The sequence below is a fragment of the Malania oleifera genome, chromosome 3, assembly GCF_029873635.1.
Source record: "Malania oleifera isolate guangnan ecotype guangnan chromosome 3, ASM2987363v1, whole genome shotgun sequence".
NCBI lineage: Eukaryota > Viridiplantae > Streptophyta > Magnoliopsida > Santalales > Ximeniaceae > Malania > Malania oleifera.
In genome coordinates, this window is record NC_080419.1 from 16,121,209 (window position 1) to 16,135,673 (window position 14,465).

At 35.7% G+C, this 14,465-nt stretch overlaps 1 protein-coding gene across 1 annotated transcript; it reads left to right on the forward strand.

The window, feature by feature from the left end:
* Positions 1–912: 912 nt before the first annotated feature.
* On the forward strand, positions 913–8,356 carry LOC131151175 (uncharacterized). The gene is made up of 4 exons (XM_058102426.1): positions 913–1,038; positions 1,140–1,733; positions 1,969–2,097; positions 8,147–8,356. Exons 1-4 carry the CDS (start codon positions 913–915, stop codon positions 8,354–8,356), a joined length of 1,059 nt encoding a protein of 352 aa, XP_057958409.1.
* The last annotated feature ends 6,109 nt before the right edge of the window (positions 8,357–14,465 follow it).

Here is a 14,465-nt window from a genome sequence, read left to right on the forward strand (position 1 = left end):
AATAGTACTTATTATGAAAAGTACTTAAATTAATAATAGTGTTTGATTTACACTTATATAAGTATTTATTTTAAAAATATTTTTTTTCAAACTATTTATTTTTTTATGAAAATAAATATTTTTAAGAAAGTATATATAATAAGTAATCTCAAATTACTTTTAAATTAGTATTTTCTTCCCAAAAGTATTTTTTTATAACTGATTTCGAATGATCTCAGCTCAACTGTGGACTTATTATTATGATATATCGGGCAAGTAGCTTCTAATTAATGGTGTACAATTACGCAAGAAGAAGGAACCAAGGATAGCAACACCAGCATTACACCCATTCCACAAATGGTACCTAGTTAACACGTGGTAATAAGTGTATACTTTTTTTGTTCTTAGTGTTGTTACACGTGTATGTATTTAGGAAGATTAAATTACCATTTTGTACCTAGTTAGTGAGAGCTTGGTTAAATAGTTTACTATATAAACTTATGTAATTACAATTTAATATACAAGTTACATTTAACATTTTTCTATTGGAAATTAGATCTCTCTAATTGACTTGGTATCAGAGCAGAATTAGGGTTTCTAATTTCCTCTACATCTCTCACGAATTCCGCTATGAATGTGGAATCTGATCCACGCATTCCTTATTTTCTCACCAATGCCGATCATCCTGGAGTTTTGTTGGTGAGCGAGAAACTGAGCAGCAATACCTATCACTCATGGTCTCGATTGATGTTTCTGTCTCTGAAGGCGCAAAATAAGCTTGGATTCATTGATGGATCCCTTCCCGTTCCAGACAGGAATGATCCTTTGTTTTCTTCTTAGAGTAAATGCGACACTTTAGTTTTGTCTTGGCTCCTCAACTCTTTGTCTTCAAATATTTCTCAAAGCATAATCTATGTTGATTCCTCTAAAGCGATGTGGCTTGAGTTGAAGGAACATTTTTCGCAGGGCAATGGTCCTCTGATTTTTGAGTTGCAAACCGCCATCTCTGCTCTATGCCAAAATCAAAGTGACGCAAGAACTTATTTCACAGATCTAAAGGTACTATGGGATGAACTCCTGAACTATCACCTTTACCTATCTATTATTGTCGCGGATGTACATGAAATTCTTCTAAAGTTTTCGCTCAATATCATCATCAGTTTTACGTTATGACGTTTCTTATAGGACTAAATGATGTTTTTGACAATGTGAGAGGTCAAATATTGATGATGGATCCATTGCCTTCTATTAATAAGGCTTTTTTCCTTATTATACAAGAAGAGAGGCAACGAGTTATTAGTCACTGCAATCTTGCTCCAGTTTCTGTTGAATCAGTTGCTTTAGCAACAAAATCTGAGAATTCTTTTAAGAATTTTAAAGGAAATACACGTTCAAGATTACTTTGTAGTCATTATGGCATTACTGGACACATTGTTGATAAATGCTACAAGTTGCACGGATATCCTCCTCACTATAAGTTCAAGGACAGAAACAAAGATGGATCTACTTCTGTAAATTCAGTTCAACAAACCTTCGTGGTTGATGACAATTCCTCCACTCATATGTCCCTCACTGCAAAGCAGTATCAACAATTGATGGCTCTCCTCAAGCCACACTCATCTTCTACTACTATTCCTTCAGCCAATATGGCTTTGTTACTTAATTTTTCAGGTAATATCACTTCATTTTGTCTTGCTGCACATTCTTTGACTCCATATTCTTGGATAATTGACAGTGGTGCCTCAGACCACATGGTTCATTCTCCAAGTCTATATACTAATCTACCAATTGCAGTATCATATTCAGTCAAAATACTGAATGGTACTTGTGCTAATGTCACACATATTGGTGACATTATTCTCAGTCCTAATCTCACCTTGAAAAATGTATTGTGTTCCTAATTTTTCATTTAATTTGATTTTAGTCAGCAAGATTACTTCTTCCTTAAATTGTCGCTTAATTGTTCAAGCTGACAAGTGTTTTTTGCAGGACCTGGCCACTTGGAAGATGATTGGAACGAGTGAATTGCAGGATGGCCTGTACCGGTTGACTACTTCCAATTCTTCTTCTGATTTACACAATGCTTCTTCTATTACTTGTGTTTCTATTCAATCTAATGTAGCCTTGTGGCATTTTATATCAGGACACCCCTGTTTTTCTAGATTACAACTTTTGAATAAAAAAATTCCTCATTTGTCCTCTAAATTTGCCACATGTACTACTTGTCCTATTGCTAAGCAAAAACGATTACCCTTTCCTGTTAGAAATAATAAATCTACCGTTCCTTTTCATTTAGTACATTGTGCTATATGGGGACCTATGTCAATTCCAACAAAAGATGGATTTAGGTACTTTCTGTAGAAACTTGAAAAATAGTAAGTAATAAAATAATAAAGAAAAAAGGAAAATTGGTTTGGTGAAGACCAAATCGTCGACGGTTTGGGTGAGCTCAGAAAAACGTTGACGGTTTAGGTGGGCTCATAAAATCATTGACAGTTTTGAGTTACTGCGGTCAGGTAAAGGTAAAACAGTGGAAAAGGGTTTGGTTAAAAACCAAATTGTCGACGGTTTTCCTTTGGGTCTATGGCCTATTTAAAGCATTCAAGTCATTTTTTTAGATAAATAAAACCCTCTCTCTTTCTCTCTCTCTCTCTCTCTCTCTCTCTCTCTCTCTCTCTCTCTCTCTCTCTCTCTCTCTCTCTCCTCTTTTAGGGCTGCGGCCTCAACTCTCTCTCTCTCTCTCTTCGATTTTTCTCCCAAATCAAGCCTAAATAACCTGATAAACATCATTTCGAAATTTTGGCGATGATTCTCTGTAGTTTAATCGGAGCAGATTAGTTGTTTGGGGATTCTGGGCACTACTCCAGGATTAAGATAAGGAGATGAATTTGTTAGTTGTTTCTAAAAAAATTAACCAGTTAAACTAGGGTATGAAAGCTTAGAAATTTCATGGTTGTTGTTATTCCAAAGTTGAACTCATTAAACTAAGGTGTATAAATACAAAGTCTGCATTCCAAACGTTGCAGGCGTCGTTTTAGGGTCCCTGCAAGCATATCTCTAGGAAACAGGTAAGGGGAATAGATTATGTCAGGCGTTTTCAGAAATTTGACTGATTAAATTATAATATGTGATTTCTGAGTAATATATATGTGTTTTCCTGAGTATACAAATTTATGAAAATGGGAACTTTGGAAACGATATATGTATGTTTTGAGAAAATTGGGTTATTGAATTGAGTAAAACCCTAGAGATGGTTATACCAGTATTTTCAACAGAATATTATAGTATAAGTTATCACTCAATTTGTGTGGCATGAGTTTGAAAGTTATGTATCATTAAATTTGTCAACTTCTATGGTAAAATATATATAAACGGAGGTATGATTTTATACAGTATTACAGCGTCCTATATGGAACTACAGTACAAATTTTATACAGTATTACAGCGTCCTATATAGGACTACAATACAAATTTTATATAGTATTAGAGTGTCCTATATAGGACTACAGTACATATTTTATACAGAGTTATAGCGTTCTATATAGAACTATAGTACAAAATTTGATATAAACATACAGAATGATAGCGTTCTATATAGAACTACAGTGTGATAGTATTTTATGCAGAATTACAGTATTTTAGTGATTTTATATAGATTTATAGTATGACAATTTATACGGAGTTGTGATGAAATCATGATATTATATTGTTTTATAAATCACATTATATGGTTTAAGAACCCTGATGGACCATAGCTAAGCATAGTACCGTAGCTTCACAGATACCAGTGCAGCCACACTTCTTAGATAGAGTGTTGGTGGTATACAATCGATTGTGCCATTGAAGTGTAGAGTTACCCTCTGGAGTTTGGACCAGTTGGGTAGGCAAATCGTACTTATAGTTACAGATACAGATACAATTGACTTAGTCTTGTTAGGCCAATCATGGCTAGGTCTAGCCTACGGGCCGCACAACCTGGATCATGCGGAGTTAATACATGACGTTATTGTTTATCCATCTAGGGCAGTTCTTCTGTGCATATACGCGCATTTACTTGTACAAAGGTATTATCTTATACAGAGTATGATGTGAAAGGAAAGTATTTTGAAATATATTTATATGTGTGTATATAGTTTTACATGATTTCACAATAAAAGGAAAGGTAAATAATGGTTGTATTTTGGAACACTAAAACTCATATTACCACACACTAACAATAATCTATTCCTTCTTACCGAGAGGTGTCTTACTCCTATAATTTCTATCATTTCAGGAAACCCAGGTAACCAGGCTTAGGGCTCTCCAGGGCATAGGTTGAAAGTATTGTTTAGGGCAAGTAGTGGTGGGACACCATGGTGTATAAGATAGTAGTTTGTGTATCTTTAGGATGGATTATGGATGGTTATTTTTGGGATTTTTGTAAAACTATGTTGATGATTAGAACTTTGGTATTATAGTTGGATGTATATACATATATAGATGCTTTCGCTGTGTAGTAAGATATGTTTGAGGACTGTTATACCTGGTAACACTTTGGGCATCACAGGGTACTATAGTGTATTTTATACAAATATTGTGTATGGAGTATTGCACAGGGCATCACAGTTTGGTATTAGGGCAGACATATTTTATATAAAAAAATTATAGCATAATTTTCGGGTCATTACAGTTTGGTATCAGAACCTAGGTTGTTAAGTTTTGTAGACTTTAGTAAACAGCGGATAGCAATACCAAAGTATAGGAATGGATCTTGATGAGGGTAGAAAATGGGTAGATCAGGATTTTAGTAAGCCAACGTTGGAGGTTAAGATGAGAATTTAGGGTTTTGGCTCACTGCCTAGAGGTAGGAATTCCATGATGGTTTTTGTGACTTTCCTCGAATGACGATTTCAAGAAAGTCATGGTAAACTATCGTCGATTTTTATTTCTGAATGGTAAGATTGAACCTTAAACTACCTGAGTTGCCTCCCGACCGTGAAATTGAATTTTCCATTGACTTACTTCTAGGGATGACACCAATATCTAAAGCTCTTTATAGAATGGCTCCAGTTGAATTAAAAGAATTAAAGGATCAATTGCATGAATTACTAGAAAATGGGTTTATTAGACCTAGTGTATCACCCTAGGGAGCGCCAGTTCTATTTGTAAAGAAAAAATACGAGACGATGAGGATGTGTATCAACTACAGGGAGATCAATAAAGTGACATTTAATAATAAATACCCTCTTCCCCGTATTAATGATTTGTTCGATTAGCTTCAGGGAACACAAGTCTATTCTAAGATTAATCTTCGATTCCGGTATCATCAGGTGAAAATTAAATCAGAAGATGTCTCAAAGACAACTTTCCGAACCAGGTATGACCATTATTAATTTTTAGTTATCCCTTTCAGACTAACCAATGCTCCTCGACAATTATGGATCTAATGAACAGGGTTTTCCATGAATACCTAGACCAGTTTGTAGTGATTTTAATTGATGATATTTTGGTTTATTCGAAGAATTCCGAGGATCATGAAAATCATTTGAAAATGGTACTACATGTAATGACCTGAAGATTAATGGTATTTAAATAATAAAAAGAGAGGGAAATGGAAACAGAGCAGAAGGAGGCAGCAGACTTCGTCGATGACGTTGCACTTTGGGCTTGTCGACGAGGGTGTGCTTTGTCGATGAGTAGATACTGAGAGGATACCTCGGCGACTCTGAATTTCATCAACGAGGAGGGAAGTTCATCGATGAGTTGCCTTCTTGACCTCATCGACGAGGTGACGTGGTTTGTTGACGAATGCCAGTGTATAAATAGTATTAAACTCGGATTTTATGCAGAAATTTTCAGCAGAAAAACCTCTCTCTCTCTCTCCTCTACGATTCCTTCCTCCTCTCTCTTCGATTTCAGCCCCGTTAGTCATCTGAAGCCACCATGACGCTCCTGAGAAAGTTCTCTCCAAGTCCGCCGGAGTGGATCGTTGGTGGGACTGAGTTGAATTCCATCCCAAATTCAGAGTAAGGTCTTTTATGCAATATTTGGCTTTCTAGCAGTTGTAGGAAATGTAGCAGTCGAAGTAATAGTGATGTTGTTTTCAAGGTGTTCAGTGGAGAACCCTGCGGGTGTAGGACCTATCACAGTATGAGATTTTAGCAGGAATCAGGTAAGGGAAATATGCTATGTTAGGCAATTCTATTATGATTCAGTACAAATCATATGTTTTTAGCAAATTATTATTCATACCATATATACAGATTTCAGAGCCTAATAATATTGATATTTAGTTGTGTGGCATGAGTTTAATATTAGATCAGCACAGGGATTATATAATTTTTAGAATACCAGGATTTATAGTATACGTACAAAAACTTGTATTTTACAGTATTTTCAGAATACTATGATATACACACCTCAGAACCATAACATTCAATTACTACAGTTAATCATATATTTCAGTTATTCAGTTATGCAGATATCTTAGATATTCAGTATTACAATTTATTCAGATCAGTTAATATAATGTTATGATTATTTCATTTGTTACAAAATCATGGTAAAAGCAGTATTTTAGAAGTATCAGTTACTTATATATAGTATCAGACCCTGATGGACGATATTGAACCAGCAGAGCACGGTACCGTAGCTATATTTAGTTCAGAGTGCAACCACTACTCAGATAGTATGTGGTATTCAGAATTCGATCGTGCCTATATTGTGGATAAACTCCCCATCAGATATGGGTTGAGGGGGCCGATCTAACTGTCAAAGTTTCAGTTGACTTACCCTGGTCAGCCAGCCAAGTTAGGTCCCGCCTTTGGGGCCGCACAACCCTGTCATGAGGGATTAAATCATGACTTTCAGTTATCCATCTAGGGAATCTTTTCAGTTATTATGTATATGTATGATCAGATTTACCGAAAATAGTCATACCTATAGATATTAACAGTATTATGAATAAATATTCAGGAAAATCAATTTATGTTAAGCAACATAGGTATGATTTATATTATAGCAAGTATATCAGTTTGACTCAGCTTTGTTATTTATGGTATTTTCTAAGTCAAATTTTATTAACATATAGCTCACTTGCCACATACTAGCAATAACATATTTCATCTTACTGAGCGTTGTTTTACCCCATTTAATTGACAAATTTTTCAAGTGATCCTGCTAGGCGAGGAGATCAGACTCGCAGATATAAGGGGGCTACGAAGCTGCCCTGTCAATAGGGTGAGTCTTTTGGAGAGGGGAGTATTTTTGTGTAGCCCTAGTTCAGGGATATATGTGTATTTTGAGAATAATCTAGCACTCTGGTATTGTATTATATATATGTGATTGTGGATCTATGTGAATTCAGCTTCTCACTGCTTAAGCTGTAGTTAGACTTAAATTAGCAAGTATCAGAGCAGTGTAACTTCAGTTTATGTGTATATTTAAAAATAAAAAAAAATTTTAGCAAGTCGTTACACTACAGGTGTTTAGAGAAAGAAAGTTGTACGCTAAATTCAAGAAATGTGAATTCTGGCTGAAGGAAGTTACATTCCTTGGACATGTGATCTTCGTGGGCGGTATTTCAGTAAATCTAAGCAAGATAGAAGTAGCAGTGAATTGGGCGAGACCGAGGAATGTTTAGGAGATCAAGAGTTTCTTTGACCTGGCAAGATACTACCAGCGGTTTGTGGAGGGTTTTTCTAAACTATTGGGTCGTCTGACATAGTTAACGAGAAAAAATGTGAAGTTCAAGTGGACCGATGATTGTGAGCAGAGTTTTTGGGAATTGAAGCAGCGACTCATCACTGCATCAGTTTCGTCTATTCCATTACGAGATGGTGGATTTGTGATATATAGTGACACGTCGTAGAAGGGACTCGAGTGTGTCTTGATGCAGCAGGGGAAGGTCATTGCATACGCTTCTCGGCAACTTAAGGAGTATAAGAAGAACTACCCGACACATGATTTGGAGTTGGTTGCAGTAGTGTATGTATTGAAAATCTGGAGGCATTATCTCTATGGTGGGAAATGTGAAATATTTACAGATCATAAAAGTTTGAAATATTTCTTCACACAAAAAGAGTTAAATATAAGGCAGAGGAGATGACTGGAATTGATAAAGGATTACGATTGTACCATCAGTTACCACCCAGGAAAGGCTAATGTGATAGCTGATGCCTTGAGCCAGAAGTCAGGAAGTGCCTCAATTACAATAATGGTGGCACAACATCATATCAAAATGGATTTAGAAAAACATGGTGTGGAGCTGGTAGAGGGAAATCACCAGGCATTTATTACTAATCTAGTACTTCAGCCGACTTTGCTGGAGAGAATTAAGATTGCACAGATGCAAGATGCAGAATTGGTAAAGATTAGAGATAGAGTGCAGAGTGGATAGGGAGCCGATTTTAATATTTCAAATGACAGAGCTTTGAGGTTTCGTAGTAGGTTGTGCACCCGATGACGCTGAAATTAAAAAGACCATTTTGGAAGAGGCGCATTGTTCCCTGTATACGGTACATCCAGCAAGCACAAAAATGTATAGGGATTTGCAGGTATCTTTCTAGTAGGGCAATATGAAATGAGAAATTTATCGATATATGGAGTATTGTTTGACCTATTAGCAAGTGAAGGCTGAGCGTCAGAGACCGGTGGGATCGTTGCAACCACTTCACATCCATGAATGGAAATGGGAGAACATTTCTATGGATTTCGTCACAAAGCTACCACTAGCACTTCATGGGCAGGACACCGTCTGGGTAGTCATTGACCGATTGACAAAGACTGCCCATTTTCTTCCTATCAGAATTAACTACTCCATGGATAGATTGATAGAGCTATATATGTAGAAGATAGTCAAACTGCATGGTGTGCCAGTGTCCATCATTTCTGACCGGGATCCACAGTTCACATCTCAATTCTATAAAATTTTACAAGGACCCTTGGGTTCTCAGCTGACATTCAGTACAACATTTCATCCTCAAACCGATGGACAAACAGAGAGGACCATACAGATACGGGAAGATATGTTGTGACGCCTCGATTTTTGTACCAGTTTTTTTTTACAATAATAAATATTCACACATCATCAACAATATTCACAAATCGACCACGTCAACAACCCGGTTACCACCTATACGACCCGACTCACATTGGGTCTCGGGTAAAAAGTCATTTCATTTATACAACCTAGCAGCGGAAGATAGTATATACTTAACAACCATAATACAATACCTAGAGTATCAACATACACACACACACGCACGCACGCACACACACACACACACACAGATATATATATATATATATATATATATATATATATATATATATATATATACACATTTCCATCACATACCCAAAAACAACTCAACTCTAGGGGGATTACACCCCCCCTAATCCAAGAACTCACCCTGTGTGTCAGGGTCTCAGCTCCCTATGGTCTCGGAGCTCTATTACTTGGCCTATCTCTGTTCCCTAAAAAATTTAGATGATTTGGGTGAGACACATCTCAGTAAGAAGGGATAAATTATTTATAGTGTGTGGCAATATGAGTTTACTTTTAACACACTTTACTCCAAATCATCATTACATCTGAGAAAAATACACTGATAAACATATTCTCATAATCATATAGATATACAACACAAACTTTTATAAGCTTCAAAACCCTTTCTCAAGTTCAATCATTTCCAACACATATTTACCCTTAAAATTCCTGAGAATATGGAAGATTAACCGTTCATACAAGTAGTTTCTCTCTGCCCTAACACATTATGCAATCAGGTATGACCACATCTGATACCTATTATGGCACTCACCTTACTCAGTAAGCCCTCAGGCGGAGAGTTTCACTTCGCCTCAATTATTTATATTATTAACTCACACGGTTCCATTTCTCAATTTTATCATTCTCTATTTCTCAATTTCCATTATTTCTTTCATTCCTCATTTTAGCCCATTTTATCATTCTTTCACTTTCCGTTTTCATTTCACTATCCGGCTCATGAGTATCCTTGTTATCTAGTACCAACATTGCATATGTAACTCATGGCTACTTTAAGGATCTTTCTTTCCACACCATGCTTCCTCCCATGGTCAAGGTTGTGCAGCTCGAAGGTTAGATCTAACCGGTTGGCCAACCCAGTTAGATCAAAATATCATATCACATATCTCGCTTTTGTAGTACGATTGGCCAGGCTATAGCTCTGAGCTAGACTCAGGGGGCACAACAACTCTACTAAACAACTCAATCGATTGTCACGCCACATGCTACAAAAGTCCGTGTGGTTGCACTACATCACTAGCAATGGTACCGTGCTCAATATCACAACCCATCGTTAGGGTTTCCATAACCATTCATCAGGGTTATCATTACCACATACTCGTAATCGTTATGCTGTATTGGCATTTCACCAATCATATTTCAATGATCCCATTGCAGTAGTTGCACTTTGTAATGTTTACATTTTCCCAGTATTCTCAGTCAGTATACTCAATTCAATCATCACATTTCAATTCCATATTGCAGTATTCATATTTCTCATTTTCACATCTCAGTATATACGTTTTAGTATTCACGTTCTCATCATTTTCTGTACACATTTCATCATCTCATAATAGTATATATCGTGTTTCACACATTTCAACATTTCTCAAAATACTCATATAGTAATTTACACAATCTCATTTTCATAGAAATCATTTCTATTCACATATAAATACCATATTTCATTATTTTCCACAAACATATCAATAATTCTCATTTCATTATTTTCTTAGAAATTACTCATCATTATATTTCACATTTTTCGTTATGCGTCATATGCCACATAGTTTTCATCTAATATTCATAATGTATTAATTTCACAAGGAAAAATATCATAACTTTATTTTCCAAATATTCATTCAATCAATAATATAAAAATACTGCTATAATTTATTCCCCTTACCTGACTTACTGAGAGTCTCGTTAAAACCCAAATCCTATGCCCTCGGCACCCGAAACTCAAATCCTGCAATTCACTTTTTTCCCAGATTAATTAACTTATTTCCCAAAATAATACCCATATAACCTTCCCTAGGCTCCATATACCCCAAATTAACATTTAAACTAATATTTAATACCCTCACTTGGTTTTCAGAACTATATCTGCGGGGTCCCGAAATTACACCCGCGATGCTCACCTGTACCCTAAATTCCAAAAACCCTACTTCAATCTCAGAATGCCCAATATTATAGTATTTCTAAATCAACACTAATTAAATAACAATTAAACCCTTAATAACCCCCTTATCCCAAATTTGGGGTTATGCCTATGACAATCCCACGAGAAATCCGCTCTGTTAAACTTGTAGAGAATTATCCCTAGATTCTCGTGGTGGTATTCGATCGTCAATTGGGCTTAAAATTCACAAGAAATTGAGGTAAAATTGGAAATTTAGCTTACCCCAAGATATACGCCTACGCCGCTCCTATAACCAATCTGTTTCGGTAGAAATGACGACGGTGAAAAATGGAGTCCGACGATATTCCCTAATTTCGATCGGGTGAAAATCAACCAAGAAATTTAAGAGAGTGGAAGAAAGAGACGGAGGGGAGACGAGAGAAATTCAGAGAGAGGGGGGGCATTGGACTTCTCTGCAATTTACCTGAAGCTTCTTTGAAGCTTCAGGTAACTTATGTTATAATAATAATAATAATAATAACAATATTTAATTAATAATAATAATTTATTTAATTAATGAAAAAATTAAAATTAAAATTTAATTAATTTTTATTTATTTATTTATTTATTTATTTATTTATTTATTTATTATTATTATTATTATTATTATTATTATTATTATTATTATTATTATTTTGAAATCACTACATCCTCTTTTAATAATTATTTTTGGGGCGTTACATTCTCCCTTCCTTATAAAAATTTCGTCCTCGAAATTTTTTATTCATCACATTTCCATCCTTAAAGAAAACACTTTCAATTTATTAATTACCCTCACTTATGACAGAGGAACGCCGTGATTACAAAGAGGGTTCTGGGAGATTACAACTATTCAAAATTCTCCTAAAATCATTCACGTGCCAGAGCTGACGATGCCCAAAAACTCCTCCCTGGGAGCTTTTTAGGAGCTTTTTCTCCACTTAGAAGTAAAGTTAGAATACAAACATAGAAACTTAGTTCATTTTAAGCACTCATGTGTCCAATTTGGGTATACGAGATCCAAACTGAATGGGGTCAGTCCCAACGTGTCGAAGATGACGGTGCCCAAAAACTCCTCCCTGAAAGCTTTTTCCACACTTAGAAGTAAAGTTACAAACAAACTTAGTAAACTTAGTTTATTTTAAGCACTTAACTTACAACTCGGGTATACAAGGTCCAAATCGAGTGGGTTGAATTCCAACTGATCAAACTTAGTTATTTACAATTGTCTCATTTTTTTTAACTATGTCTGAATGTCCGATCATTTTGCTATCAAATCATTTTTAATTACATTATACATATTTTTTTAAAAAAAATTGTAATACTAATTTTTGTATAATTATTACTTTGTAGGGTTTGCAGCTGTCGCCCAACTTTTGACTTTTGCTGTATTTTTTGTTATTTGAATAGAATTAATTTTTATATTTTAATTTGAATTTGTATTTGTATGTATTTAAATTTTGAACAATTTTTATTTTAATTTTAAATAATTTATGAATGTTTTAGTAATTATGGTTTAATTTTATGTATGCTAAAATGTAATTATAGGTTTTTACAAGAATTTTTAAAAAAAATTAATTCTTTAAAAGTATTAGTGATGGTTTGAAAACTGTCACTAATAATAGCACAAGGAAATATTAGTGATGGTTTTTAAACTGTCACTAGAAGCTTAAGACCATCACTATAAATCTACATTTTCTCGACTCAAAATAGTCACTAAAGCCTAAGTATTAATAACAATTTAATAATTGTCACTAATTGGCCATTATTAGTGACGGTTTGAGAACCATCACTAAAAGCTTGTCCTAGGAGCATTAGTGATGGTTATTAAACCGTTACTAATACTTGAGCATTAGTGACGATTTTGAGTCGAAAAAATGTAGATTTTATAGTGACGATCTTAAACTTTTAGTGACAAGATAAAACCGTCACTAAAAGTGTAATATTAGTGACAGTTTCTGGATTTGTTGCTAATAAGTATTAGTCACTACGGATCTAGTGACTAATTTCAAACCGTCACTAATACTAATCGAACCGTCACTAATAAATATTAGTGACAATTTAAAATCATCACTAATAACCTTATTTTTTGTAGTGAGAACAGGGAGGAGGGAGGAGGGTTTCACACGAGGGAGCTAGGAGAGGAGGGGTTTGGGGGGATTCTTGGATTTCTGCAAGGAATTAAAAAATACCCTTCTGCATAAGGCTTTTAATGACGGTTTCAAAAACCGTAACTAAAACATAATCATTAGTGACAGATCATAACCGTCACTAATAGTCCACTATTATTAACGAAAATTTTCGTCACTAATACCCAAAAAATTGTTGCTAATATTTTTCTCGTAATAGTTTGAGCAGAATATCTACTTTTAGTGACGAAAGTATTAGTGACGATTTCATTTTCATCACTAAAAATGTATTATTAGTGACGATTTGAAAAGCCGTCACTAATACTGTCACACCCCGAATCCAAAAATGGGACCCAGTGGTGAAAATGTAATCTAACCTGTCCCTATATCATACAAATCATCCAAAGATATAGTACAAATGATGAGGGTCTGACCCCGTGGGGCTCCCAGGCACCCTAAACACATCCAACCACAATCATATACGCAGCGAAAAAAGGTCATTCTATATATATACAATATGATACCAAAGTCTACACAAGGATAGAATCAAGGTTCCATCAACTAACTTACAAACGAGTGCCCAACACATCCCAAAAAGGCAACCCACCAAAATACAGTCCTAGCACTTACCCAAGCGCTAACCGCAGTACACCAGCCACTACGCTCCCTACACCACGACGCTAGTTCTAGTTACTCGAAGGACCTGTAAAAATGTACGTACAGTAGGGGTGAGACACCTCTTAGTAAGGAAGAATATAGGTTATATCGGTGTGTGGCATTTGAGTGTTATCATGATACAACATACACGTAGTTAAATGCAGTTCCAGTAGTAATTTCACACGGTGCCTACAAGCACACATACACATGATTAGCAAATCTCGGTGTCGTCACACCCATCTGCCCGAAGCCGGCCCAAGACATACGGCGTTGGCCCGTAGCCAACCCGCGTAACACGGCGCCACCGGCACATGGTCAGTCCCCGACTGCCATGGCATTGTACCAACGCTAACTGGTGGATCCACACCCTTCGGCCTGATCTGTCGGAATAGGCTCACGCCCTCAGATATAGAGCTAGACACTCTGCCAATCTATGACTAGCGATTTCATACGCCCTCAGATATAGAGCTGGACAATCTCAGTACCTCGAACAATTCGGAACCGCATTCCTACT